This window comes from Colias croceus, chromosome 5 (genome assembly GCF_905220415.1).
Source record: "Colias croceus chromosome 5, ilColCroc2.1".
Lineage (NCBI taxonomy): Eukaryota > Metazoa > Arthropoda > Insecta > Lepidoptera > Pieridae > Colias > Colias croceus.
This window is the reverse complement of record NC_059541.1, coordinates 9,279,032-9,293,272: the sequence shown is the minus strand read 5'-3', so window position 1 is coordinate 9,293,272 and position 14,241 is coordinate 9,279,032. Positions and strand designations below refer to the sequence as shown.

Sequence of the window (14,241 nt, the reverse complement as noted above, 5' to 3'; positions counted from 1 at the left end):
GGTTTTTTTTAAGCTTTTTAATATTATATTTGAAAATTGTAAATTAAATTCCGATTTTATCTTAACTTGAATATTTACATTGTTTAAATAGATATTTTGTCTGTCGAACTTTATTTTTATGTAGATATTATATTATATTATTAATATTATAAAAAATGAATTTTTATGTTGGTTTTTAACTTTTTATGTACTTTAATTTAATATTTTAAAATTGTAATTTTTGTATGCCGATTTTATTTTAATATGACTTACATTAGTTTTTAAATAGATATTCTGTTGATAATTTGTTAAACGTTATCTTGTGTATTTATCAGTTTTTTTTTTTAATGTTCATAAGTCATAACCGTTTTCAAAAGCATGTAGTGTTAGCCTGTAAGTAATTGTTACACTTGATACGTTAAATTGTATTTTTCCTTTTATGCCATATATAGTGTAAACAATTGTTGGCTATCCTTGGTAAATAAATAAATAAATAAATAAATAAATATAATATGTTGAAGCTAATGTTCGACATGCTTTGGTACGTTACTAAATCTTTTATATTTTGGCAAATGGTTATAGGTTATCTGTGATTGTGTTCAATAAAAGTTTTCAGGCAGAAAAATGAATGCACACCCATGAGCAGAAAAATAGTTATAATAATTATATATTGTTAGAAACATAAATAAAAAAAGGATAGACATTTGAGTTATACCATATACCTATAATATAGTATAAATATTAAATAAGCAAATAAAATACATCTCATATTAAGGTAAAGTAGGTAACGGTTTGTTTACTTACCTCCCGCGAGAATCGTGACATCGCAAAATATTTGTTTAACAAATTGAAAGATACGTTTGCAATCTTTATAATGTGTTCACATGGCTTCATACTTGTAGGCTTGAAAAAATAAATATATTTAAAAACACTATTTGCAATCACCTTAATTACCACATCAAACTTGATGTAGTTATTGAATGTTATGTTAATCTTATCACCTAATATTAACTATCTTAAAGTTAAATACACTAAAAAACTAAGTAAAAAATATTTAGTTATTTTTTACAATAAATATTATAAATTATCCTCCTGTACACCATTTGTGGTATTGTATGTACTGACGAATTTATTTCCCAAGTGTAGAGGCTTTACAATATGCAAATATCGTAACGATATAGTGGCTGATACTAGAGCTGTGCAAACTTTCCGTAGAAGCTTAGCAACTCGGCTTTCATACTTGGTAGTTTCAGCCTTCAGACTTCAGTATGCTGGCAACCGTCGAACAGAGAGCGCGTCACTTCGCGACACAATCGCGTATATTTACGATACCAAAACATAGTACGTGAAATTATTAGTATGCAATCTGTTTTGAAGATTTGTATCTCATCAACGCAAAGGTAATTTAAAATGATAATATATAATGCTAGCTTCTTTTTATCCAATTAAAATTTGTTTGTTTTGAAAACATGTCGGTTTGTGGAAAAGTAAGTACGATATACTATTTTTCTTTTGAAATAGTTTAAATATCTTCAAAATAATGCCTCTAAAATTAAAGTTAAAATTATTAGTCTGCATTTTAAGTTTGAGCAGTTAATTATTCCTGTTTGGAAAACATTAAATTTTCAAAATTAAAGAAATTACTAATTACGACGAAGAGATAATTAATTTTTAAGTATCGGGAGAAATTTAATTAAATGGATGGCTGTCCAAACGACTCGAAGGTTAAATTGTTAGTGTCAAATACAAAAACTTTTTTAATAATCTGATTTGGTCGTGTTTTAAGGGGCAAAGATTTAACTTTGTCAATTAAGTTTTTTATTATTAAAGTTTAGATATAGTATTATTTTCTATTTTTTTTAATTATTAAAAATATTTTACGGAGACGTGGAATTGCTAGCTGCCAAATTGAATAAGGCTCTATTAAGTGATATTGGCAGTTTGAAATAATTATATCGATTAAACGTCATCATAACATTATTTTGCATATTTCCATTTTATTTTTCTTATTTATTGATACATTAAATGGAAAAACTACTGATTGTGTATTGATAACCTACTAATTTTGGATTCAACAATAGACTTTGTTAATAGCGAAAATATACATAGAAAATTAATTTTTAAATGCGTACATAATGTAAAGGCATAATATTGATATAAGATCTGAGTAAAATGTGCAATACAAAATCGTTTTACAAAATAATAATATTCAGTACCTACACATTTTTCAAACAAATTTTCCATTTCCTTCATATTAATGATGAAAATATAGATAGTAATATGTAGTTTAATTAAAAACAAATTGCGTATGTAGAAAATTACCAGTTCAAAAAAAAAAACCCATTTGAAGTTTTTTACGAAGTCACAGCTCGACGTTGTAATATTACTTACTTTTTATTATAAAACGTGAGATGAAAGATGATTCTTGTGATTTTATTCTTTCCGCGGTTCAAGATTTTGTAATAGAAAGCGATCAATTTCCTTTGAGATAAATTATTTACTCTATTATTATTAAATCAGCGAATTTTAGATGAAAATCTTTATCAAATATGTTTTCATTCAACAAGTCTTTTGTAAGAAACTCTTTTTGAATTACAGAATTAACTAATTAGATCGTAATTAAACGTTAGTCGTTACTTTTACCAAATATAATTCGCTCCTACGATAGATGAGTATGTCTTTACTTCACACATAATCGCAATATGTGCAACTAGCACTGTGAAACTCTTTACTATATGTACCTACGTAATACGTACGTACGTCAGTTGGGTCAGGGCTTTTAGCAGAATAGAAGAGTGAAGCAGAAAAATTAACACCCCTTTAACGAACATAATAACTGATGAAGGTAAATCGTAAAACAATAAAAAGATGTTTCAAATTGACGAAAAAAGATTTTATATTTTCTCAATATTATAATGAGTTTTTGTAAAAATCCATACTAATATTATAAATGCGAAAGTAACTCTGTCTGTCTGTTACTCAATCACGCCTAAACTACTGAACTAATGAAAATTGTTCATAAAATTTGGTATGGAGATATTTTGATACCCGAGAAAGGACAGGCTACTTTTTATCCCGGGAAAATGATGCAATCTGACTATGCGGGTTTTTATTTGACTGCGCGGGCGAACCGCGGGCGGAAACCTAGTATCACATATATGTATAAGAAACCTGTCACCAACAATGGATAATTTGGATTCTGTATATTTCATAATTTGATATAGTAATTTTATATAGACTACACTACATATACATACATATCGTAATTTGATATAGACTACACTAATATTATAAATAGGAAAACTTTGAATTTATATTTTTTGGTTTTTATGGCATTCAAATGCTTTATAAATATAAATTTATAAAGAATAGAAAAAATTCGATCACGAGGCGGGACTTGAACCCGCATCCTTCGCGCCATTCCGGGGCGGATGCCTAACCAACTCAGCCACTCGTGACCCGCCTGAGCAATCGAATTTATTCTGATTTGAGATGGTTGTTAAATCATCTCAATAGATGGCGCGCGGTGTGTCCCTTAAGACACATAAAACTGAAAGGATAGAATAAATTCGATTGCTCAGGCGGGTCACGAGTGGCTGAGTTGGTTAGGCATCCGCCCCGGAATGGCGCGAAGGATGCGGGTTCAAGTCCCGCCTCGTGATCGAATTTTTTCTATTCTTTATAAATTTATATTTATAAAGCATTTGAATGCCATAAAAACCAAAAAATATAAATTCAAGAAAAGGTCGTGTTCCATCGTTACAATATTGTATTCACTGAAAAGTGCTTCATATTGGTTGAGATGGTTGTTAAATCATCTCAATAGATGGCGCGCGGTGTGTCCCTTAAGACACATAAAACTGAAAGGATAGAATAAATTCGATTGCTCAGGCGGGTCACGAGTGGCTGAGTTGGTTAGGCATCCGCCCCGGAATGGCGCGAAGGATGCGGGTTCAAGTCCCGCCTCGTGATCGAATTTTTTCTATTCTTTATAAATTTATATTTATAAAGCATTTGAATGCCATAAAAACCAAAAAATATAAATTCAAGAAAAGGTCGTGTTCCATCGTTACAATATTGTATTCACTGAAAAGTGCTTCATATTGGTTGAGATGGTTGTTAAATCATCTCAATAGATGGCGCGCGGTGTGTCCCTTAAGACACATAAAACTGAAAGGATAGAATAAATTCGATTGCTCAGGCGGGTCACGAGTGGCTGAGTTGGTTAGGCATCCGCCCCGGAATGGCGCGAAGGATGCGGGTTCAAGTCCCGCCTCGTGATCGAATTTTTTCTATTCTTTATAAATTTATATTTATAAAGCATTTGAATGCCATAAAAACCAAAAAATATAAATGCAAGAAAAGGTCGTGTTCCATCGTTACAATATTGTATTCACTGAAAAGTGCTTCATATTGGTTGAGATGGTTGTTAAATCATCTCAATAGATGGCGCGCGGTGTGTCCCTTAAGACACATAAAACTGAAAGGATAGAATAAATTCGATTGCTCAGGCGGGTCACGAGTGGCTGAGTTGGTTAGGCATCCGCCCCGGAATGGCGCGAAGGATGCGGGTTCAAGTCCCGCCTCGTGATCGAATTTTTTCTATTCTTTATAAATTTATATTTATAAAGCATTTGAATGCCATAAAAACCAAAAAATATAAATTCAAGAAAAGGTCGTGTTCCATCGTTACAATATTGTATTCACTGAAAAGTGCTTCATATTGGTTGAGATGGTTGTTAAATCATCTCAATAGATGGCGCGCGGTGTGTCCCTTAAGACACATAAAACTGAAAGGATAGAATAAATTCGATTGCTCAGGCGGGTCACGAGTGGCTGAGTTGGTTAGGCATCCGCCCCGGAATGGCGCGAAGGATGCGGGTTCAAGTCCCGCCTCGTGATCGAATTTTTTCTATTCTTTATAAATTTATAGGAAAACTTTGTTTGTTTGCTTGTTTGTTTGATTGTAATGAATAGGCTCATAAACTACTGGACCGATTTTAAAAATTCTTTCACCATTCGAAAGCTACATTATCCACGAGTATATCCATACTAATATTATAAATGCGAAAGTAACTCTGTCTGTCTGTCTGTTACTCAATCACGCCTAAACTACTGAACCAATTTTCATGAAATTTGGTATGGAGATATTTTGATACCCGAGAAAGGACATAGGCTACATTTTATTGCGAAATATGTACCACGGGCGAAGCCGGTGCGGACCACTAGTATCCTATATATTATCACGCTAAGATCAACAGGAGCGGAGCCACGCGGGTGAAACCACACGGCACAGCTAGTTATCAGATTAATGTACTAACCTTTTATGGTTGCAACGGTGCGCTATTAAAATGTCGTCCAACATCTTGTTCAAATATTTAAATATCGGCGATTACATACATTTGTGTAGATACATTTTGTTTTTAGATTTTTATCAGTTCAAGCCAATATGTATAAATTTTCAACAATACAATAGGTAACTCATATTTTGTACATTTACTTTTCCGCATTAAATGGCGTCAAATTTCCACAGATAAAATTTGATTATTACTGGTCCAGTGTTCTATTTTTAAAAAACAAAATTTGAATTCAGCCAGCATTATCTACGTATAAATTTAACTCAATTTTAACAAATCAATTAAATTAAAAATAAAAGAATGCATTTTTTATTTACTTCATTAATTATTCTATTAATTATTATCTATAATTTTAATAAAATATAATTTTAAACAAACTTTAATTCTTGACGTTTATCTTAAGATGCAATTAACAAAAAAAAATGAATTTTGGTACCTAACTACTTGATTGCTAAAAAAATTATTTTATATTTATTCTGTAGGTACCAAGAAATAAAAATGTAGCTGACCGCATCATGTCACAATATAATTAAAAAAAAAATCTGTAGTCTTAACAGTAATGTTGCCAGTAACAACGGAGAATTTTGGGCGCCAACTTCGTCGCCTTATAAAAAATGGAAGGCTTCTTACAATAGTGTGTACCGTACAATAACACTAAAATGAAATTAAACGTGGAGGCAACGACATCAAAGGCATCAAAATTCATTGTATATTTACGTTTGTTTGCGGTGTCATCCACGCGGGTTGTTTAATAAACGGTGGGGATCGTCGTTGGGTTAAATTTCCATTGTCACGAAATAAGAAATATTAAGGCCGAGGATTTGCACGGAATTTTCTCATAATTTTATGAATGTAGTACATAAAATACAAACGAGGGTATTTTGTTTTGTATAAGTAGGAGATGAATTCTTTGTGAAAAATAATTAATACATTACGACAGACTTAATAATTGTTGTTCGTATTATTTCATATCTAAATGAGAATAACGATTTTGTTTTTAGTTTTTTTATTATGGCAATGAGTAAAGATTTTTTGCCACCATCACTTAAAAATAATTTGAATTGTCTATGTTCCAAATATGAATTTGTGTTCTAAAAGAAACAAAAGAATCCATATGCGTTGTTTAGCGCGGTTGGTGCTTATAAGATGTATTTTTTTAAGGATTTCCCTTAGTTTACGTTGGTTCGCACGGGAAGTGTCCTTTATTAAATAAGATAATATGTTTTTTAAATATTTAGCTACAGTTTTATTTATTTTCAGATGAAAGCGTGGACAGCGCATGAGCAAGACACATCGTTGTCTTGCTGTCGCACATTACATGTAAAACATGCTGCGTACGCGAGCGCTTTATATACTTTGGTGAGTACATAACTATTATTGAATAATACCAAAGTAATTCTACATAGAATTATATTATTTATATTTATTATTAGAAATTTAAAAGTATAACTTAAACAATACTCTACCAACCGGTAATACCTTTATGTATAAGTACACTTTTTAGTTTAAAATAAACGATTTATTTACAATACGTGTCAAATTAGTAGTGAAAAGTGCCTTAATTTTAATGGTGGCATCCTTAATGTTAGTAAAATTACGACTCGATATAATAAGGGCCTTTTACGTTACTATATTTTTCTTTCCGGGCAGCAAATGGATAGTAACACACGCCGTTGATAAGCATCTTCATTTTCATAGTAATCCATTATTCGAAACAGATTTTATGATAAGCTTTATAAATAATATGATACACACGTTAGTATGCATGATTACGATACCACAGCAGGTCTTCTGTCTTACACAATTCATTTTTTCAAAATCAAACTATTATATTCAGAAGCATATCTTATACTGCGCGATGTAATTTTTCCAAAATAAACTTGACAAGTTTAAATATAAAGATAGTTAAAATCCTTCTATCTAGTCCTTCTATCAGTATTAATTTATCTCAACATATTTCCCAATATCATAAATCGCTTAGAGGCTTCGGGCGACGGAAAGTTCCGCTAAAGTTTTTACTTTGTCAAATTTTATGCTATCAGACTTAGCGTCCATTACATTTTATATGGAAGAAGTTACGGAGTGAGTTATATTCCGGATGTATTCAGTATCAGCTTCATATTTTATATAATTTTTTATGAGCAACCTAATTTTGAAAGTATTGAGTTCTGTAAAATGTATGAAAGTTCTTTCATATTATTAATGAAACTAATATAAGAGGCGAGTGAACATCACCGCCACACATATCACTTATACCTACTCGCCTAGATGTATTATCATTAGAAATTAAATTTCTCAATACGTTTTACGAAATAATATTTACATGTTTTCCAACATTTCGAAAAACATTTACAGATAATGTGCTCAAAAAAAACCTCGCAAAAAGTTTTTAACATCCATTGTTCATTCATAAACAAAAACAAAGTAATTGAATAAAACTTTGGGTATTTCGGGAACTAAACTTTGCATAATGCCAAGAAGAATTGAGGTCAAAATAAAAACAAAAGTTTTATACACGAGGTGAATGTAACGAGTAAACTTAGATGAACAAATGAAGGGAACTTTTAACTAGGAAATATGTTTGTGATAAGCTTAGTAAATAACAAAAAAGCTAGTTCAAGTGCGAAATTTGCCTACGTTTTCTATATTAAGATTATTTTTTTTTATATTACACTAATTTTTTGGATAAAGCGCAAAAAGCCAATTTTTAATATTCACCAAGATATTGGGAATAACTAAAGGAAGGAATGCTTAAAAGTAATTAAGCACAAAACCCAAAATAAAACAATCAAATTATTGGATGAAAATTTATTTAGTTTTCATTTAGCTATAGTTACATACTGAATATAATGTTATCAATGTACCTTACATATCTACTTATTAAAATATTTGAACGTTAAAATTTATCTAATATTTTGATATAAATCCGATAGCGCGGGATAAGCTTATATGAAATGATTTTCAATTTGTTCTCGATCGGAAAATGTTCTGCGAATTGGATTTAACGTTAGAAAATTGACAAATCGCTTTTTGGTATCGAAATTTTAATGTGTATTTTAATTTAATCGTATTTGATTTCATTTAAAAATTCTAACCCTCGATTTTAAAGCAATTTCAATGAATTTTTGTATGTGTATTGGAGCTTATTTAAAGCTTTTAAACTAAAGCGTGTTTGTTGATGTGTAAGCGAATGAGTTTGTTTTCTTTTTCTTTTCATGTAGATTTAATTTCCTACAAATTGATTTACGCTAATATTTTGTAAAAGAAAAAATAAGCTTATTGTAATATACACCATAAATTAATATAAGAGCAAAAATCTGATTAATTTTGTCTCGTTTTTATGGCAAAAGCTGAAACCTCGATCAAGCTCGTAGCAAGCCATTTAAAAGCAACCGAAGGCTTAAAAGGCTTTTGAAGCATTCGTCTCGATTTAAGAATTTATGGACCGGATTGCGAATACGAAAGCAAACGCTCTTCATTGTTTCTGTATAATGCTACTGAAGTGTGAGTTGTGACATAATCAATTTTAAGAGTCATTTTCAGTTTTTACTTGGTTTTCACTATTATTTAATAGAATAAAATGAACACAAATTAACAAATTACATCTGTAAGGGCTATAGGACTTGGTATTTCACCTTGAAACATTTGTTCCTTTCAACCAACCAAACAAATAAAAAATGAGTGCGTGTACTAGTGTACACACATAAGAAGTGAAACTTCTTTATGACCTTATTTTTCAAAAAATAATTTAATATGCATGCAACTTTACAGAAATACGTCGGTCGAATCACGCGTGGTAGGGATAAGAAAAAGATGGCGCGTAACGGAAAAATGTCACGCGTAACGAAAAAATGTTACACTAAATTTTTTTCCAACCCTGATAAAGAAGTTTCACTTCAAAAATGGGAGGATAGGTATTTTTCATGTTTTCCAATGTTCATGTAATTTAATGTAATTATAATGATTTGATTCATAAAACATGTACAAATTGAGTTACGTTCAAATGAATAATATTTTGAGGGACACTCAAGAGTTATTCATTGGAAATTGAGTTTTGTATCGAATTAATTAATTTGTCTTGCTTAGCATATTTAGACAAGGGCGAAGGTTGAACTCGTTTAGAAGATCGGGATTATTTTAATCACTTTTGAATAATTAAACTATTATTTACTATGAAAACATTGTTTGACGAATTAATTATTTAATATTTATACAGATAAGGGATGAAATTAAATACCGTTAATATTCCAATTTATCATTATGTGTTTAAGTACATTCGTTAATTATATGAAGTAACGTTATTTTTGTTCATTGATTTGCAATATTACGTCTGTTCTGAATTGTGTTTCCTATTGGAAATATCGAGTTGAATCATGAATGAGACTAATGATAGATAGCTGGTCTTTAAATCCTTTCGATTAGAAATTCTTTCAGTCATAATGTTAACCATTACTTACTATCAAAGACGATTTTGGTCAATATATTTTTTAACGGCTTCTTGTGAAATATTGTTAGGTTGCTTTAAACTAGTGGTCCGCCCCGGCTTCGCCCGTGGTACATATTTCGAAATAAAGTAAAGGTAGCCTATGTCCTCTCTCGGTTATCAAAACATCTCCATAACAAATTTCATGCAAATTGGTTCAGTAGTTTAGGCGTGATTGAGTAACAGACACACAGACAGAGTTACTTTCGTATTTATAATATAAAGTATGGATTTCTTCGGTTATTCAATTCTATTGCTCTATTTATTGATATGTATTATAAAATTTGAAATGTAGTTATGAAATATTTTTCTTTTGTTACAGAATATATCTATATTGGTGGTGCTACTGTACAGTTGGAGAATAGGAGTAAATGCGAAGAGGTATAAAGAATTGGACGATGTTTATTATGGTCAGTAATTTTATAAATAAATTATTAGAATAAATTGAGATTTTATAACGTTCCTCCTTATTCTTATATGTGGCGTAAGGGAATTTTGAAGTTGAGTCACACTCGAACGGGGAAATTTAAAAAGAAAAAAAGACAAAAGCGTGTATTTTGTACACGAGCATTGCTGTTTGTTTTTACATAATATTTACAAAACATTTATGTAAAAGAACATAGGAAACATTTTATCAGGAAAACAATGCTTGTTTGGTGTAAAAGGGGAAGGAAATTTGCATGGCGAACGGTTATGCGATAACGTGAAGTCACAGAGGAAATTCTATTGTTTTATAATATCGCAATGATTGGAGCCGTACTTGGTCCCTTCTTATCTCTATTTTCAATAAACAACAATCCCATTTGCTTGATAACACATGAGATAATAATTTTAACACAAAACTAAACAACCTTTAAGTTGTTCGAAATAAACCCAATTTAATTGGTAGTCCTACGAGCACCAGATTTTGAATAAGAAAACTTCCATTCATCCAGTCCAAAGTTCTGAGCTTACAAAGTAAAAAAAAAACACAATCGAATTGAGAACTTATTTTGAATTCGGTTGAAAAACGAATATACAGTCACATAATTCGCAACCAAGACACGCTTAACAGTGCCCAATTACTTACTGTAGTGTTTACTAAATCATCGCACATAAAATAAAGAAATAAAACAGCTCTAGTATTAATCCTCGTTGATCCACATCAAGAGTGAGTGCGTCAAGTTATTTATATCCGTGGCTTAAGTAATTATTTCCCTCGGGAGCTGCAGATCGATGTTCCACAATTGTCCGTGAGTTATTGTGCCAATGAATAATGTTCCCGGATATTTTTAATTAGAGTAGCCGAGTAGTTTGTAGTTTGCTTTAATTTAAGCTGTGTTTCTTAACAAACTTTGTAATTAGTACATAGGTATTATTTTTTAGCAAACTTTGTTATAAGTATTATAATTGTAGTGAATGTCCTTCCCTATTATCGGCTCTTAGACGCACACGTCCTCTCACTCCGACCGCCTGCAGCCAACTGAGCTGTGTGAGCGGTGTCACCGTTGCATGTGCGCAAGAGATGACATAATACTTCCCTCTCTTTCACTCACATACACTACATCCCTCCTTTATTTTAGAAATTTTTAATTCTTTTCAATTAATTTTATTAAATAAAATAAAATATTATGTTCCATTCGGGTATGCTAGTCCATACCTAAACACCAGTATCAGTTAGTACACACAACTCAGGGACACGTCCGCCCATACCAGCGATAGAGTAGAATGTGTCACCTGGCCTAGTAATATAATTCTATCTATATGCAACATCTCTCCTTTTCATTTTTTTTTCCAATACGTATATGTATATTCAAATACAATATATGTATTAAAATCGATATCAATAATTTTTCAAACTCAAACCTTCATTCATCAACCAGACTTCGTCCGGAAACGTTTTAGGGAAAAATATGAATTTACCATTGGTTCGGAAAACCGTCTCGACAGAGAAGAGCCGACAAGAATACATATATAGGCATAGTTGCTCCTTCAAAATCATAGAAATGTAACATCTTACATAGGTATTTATAATAACAATAATGGCAATTTATTTAAGTATACGACAATCTATCATGAATAAGTTGTAAACTTATATTTAAGTTTATTAAGTCATTATTTATTTATTAACCAATGGAATGAAATCGTTTTCAGTAACTTAATGTATATGTAAGGTATAATGTTTGAGCTATGTTCCTTCTGTAACTTAACTATACTTTTGACTAAATCCTGTACTGTACCTGTAGGTACTATACTTAACCTGTTTTATTTTTTTCCTTACATGACTATTGCACAACTTTGTTGATGTGGAACTTACATAGGTTATCATCTGTCTTTTTCCTCACTATTTATCATGACGCACTCCAGGTCATTTAGAAGAGGTGAATGCTGCTTCTTCTGACGCAAAATTTAATTCACTTTACCTGCACCGGCATCTGCACCATTTAAGTAACCACTGTTTTCCCACATATTAAAATTATTATTAAACAATAGCTGCAAAAGACCTTATAATTGGATTAGTAACAATATAAGTAAAACTTCGGTACAATTATTACCAAGTAAAATGCCTATAGACTAGGTAGGTACATACTTAAATGCTCGGTTTTTATCTAATATCTATATTCTGTTTATATGTACTTCGTTACTAAAACAATATATTATGTTCCAATTTTAATTAAATTTCAATATGCCTAATAAAATCGGAATGTATTATAATATGTATATCTGTACCCTAAATAATATAATAAATATTATACGGCAAAATTTTAACCAAACATATTAATTGGTTCATTATTTATTCTTATTTAAGCAACAACAAGTTATCATAATATGATCCTTAGGCACAGGGAAGATTTGTTTATTTATTTGTTTGTCCGTCTCTCTTTCATATCGCAATAAAGCGATTTATGATATATTTTTGGTGATAGTTTAGAGGCTAGAAAGTGGCAGCCTTTTTTTTATAGCTCATTAAAAATATTTAATTCATACAGAAACATGAATTTATGGTTCGCATTTGTATTCCTAATTTTATAAATTCCGATAGGTCACGCAATATTAAAATGTCACATGTATTACAATGTTAAGGTTCATAATTATCAATTATTTAAATACAAACTTTCGGGTATAAACCACTCTGACAGAATTATAGGCATTGTGGAGCTTGCTCTGTAACAGTACATGTACAATATCATAGTAGTATACTGTGACATTGACTATTGAACCGCTTTTAGCTTCACCTGTATGTTCGTATGACTGTATGCAACCGATTCATTTCGATTCGCTAATGACCTACCCAAACCGTACAGATTTAACTTCAGTGACAATATTACAACAATTTATTGACAATACAATAATGAATACATTATATCTTAGTAAAGCGTGATTAATTATTACTTTTATTTTATATTTGTAACCTCAACACACACGCGGTGTTGTCCATTGTATGGTTATTACATTAATAACACAAATTTAAAATTTAATTTTAATGTAACGTACCTAAAACGAATCACAATGTATCATTTTGTTGAAGACATTTTTATTTTTTTATTTTATTTGTTACTTATGATGTACCTATACGTAGTATATTATTATTAGTCAGTGCTAATGATAACATTTGTATTTGTATTACTGACAACTTAATAGCCACTTGAAAAAGAAGAAGATAACTTAATGACAATAATTATTGGCTAGACATTAATCACACATTAATGGTCTGAAAATAAGTAGTTGGATACATAATTTTTTTTTTAACTGTACCTACAATGTTAACTGTAACAATCAATAATACAAATTTAACTGTAACAATCAATAAAAACTTTGTTACCTATAACTATATAAGTATTTGCATAAATTAATTAACTTGAATGTACAAAACAATATTCAATTTTGTATTTCGAAATCAATACCACTACCACTCACTATTGTAGAGATTAATACTTGGAATTTATATTCTGACCAAGGCACGAATGGTGAACTTTTCGCGATAATACATTTTTTTTTTTTTGCTTTGACAAGAAATCTTTAACGTATTTCTTAATTGATAATCTTTATTTTCAATCTAGTACGATATCCATTATTTGATCGCAGCGGTGTTAATGCGTGCGATATTTAATGTTCAAAAGATGAGCTTTAAAAGGTGTAGGTACATACGTAGGTACTTTATGAATATGAAATCAGACCAGTCTTACAAACCACCATTAAAACTTGGATTTTATATGAATTACTACGTTGTAAATCTTATTAAATTCTTAATAACTTTTTAAACTTGTAAATAAGATTATTAGTGTATTGACTTTTATAATACTATTCACGTTGGTGTTTGTGTTGCTGATTTTCTCATCTATAATTAAATTGGTGTTTTAAATTAAAAACAGACGTTATTAATATAGTAATAACTAGATGCACATGGTGTATGATTTTACCATGCACGGTACTTGCATATAC

The 14,241-nt window shown here is 30.5% G+C and overlaps 1 protein-coding gene across 1 annotated transcript in view; it reads left to right on the top strand.

Moving 5' to 3' along the window:
* The first annotated feature begins 1,233 nt into the window (after positions 1-1,233).
* Positions 1,234-14,241, top strand: part of LOC123691772 — a 29,622-nt gene continuing 16,614 nt past the window's right edge. Inside the window, exons 1-3 of the mRNA XM_045636327.1 lie at positions 1,234-1,379; positions 6,597-6,695; positions 10,142-10,229. Coding sequence (XP_045492283.1) covers positions 6,597-6,695; positions 10,142-10,229 — 187 coding nt within the window. The 5' untranslated portion in view covers positions 1,234-1,379. The remainder of the gene's footprint in view (positions 1,380-6,596; positions 6,696-10,141; positions 10,230-14,241) is intronic.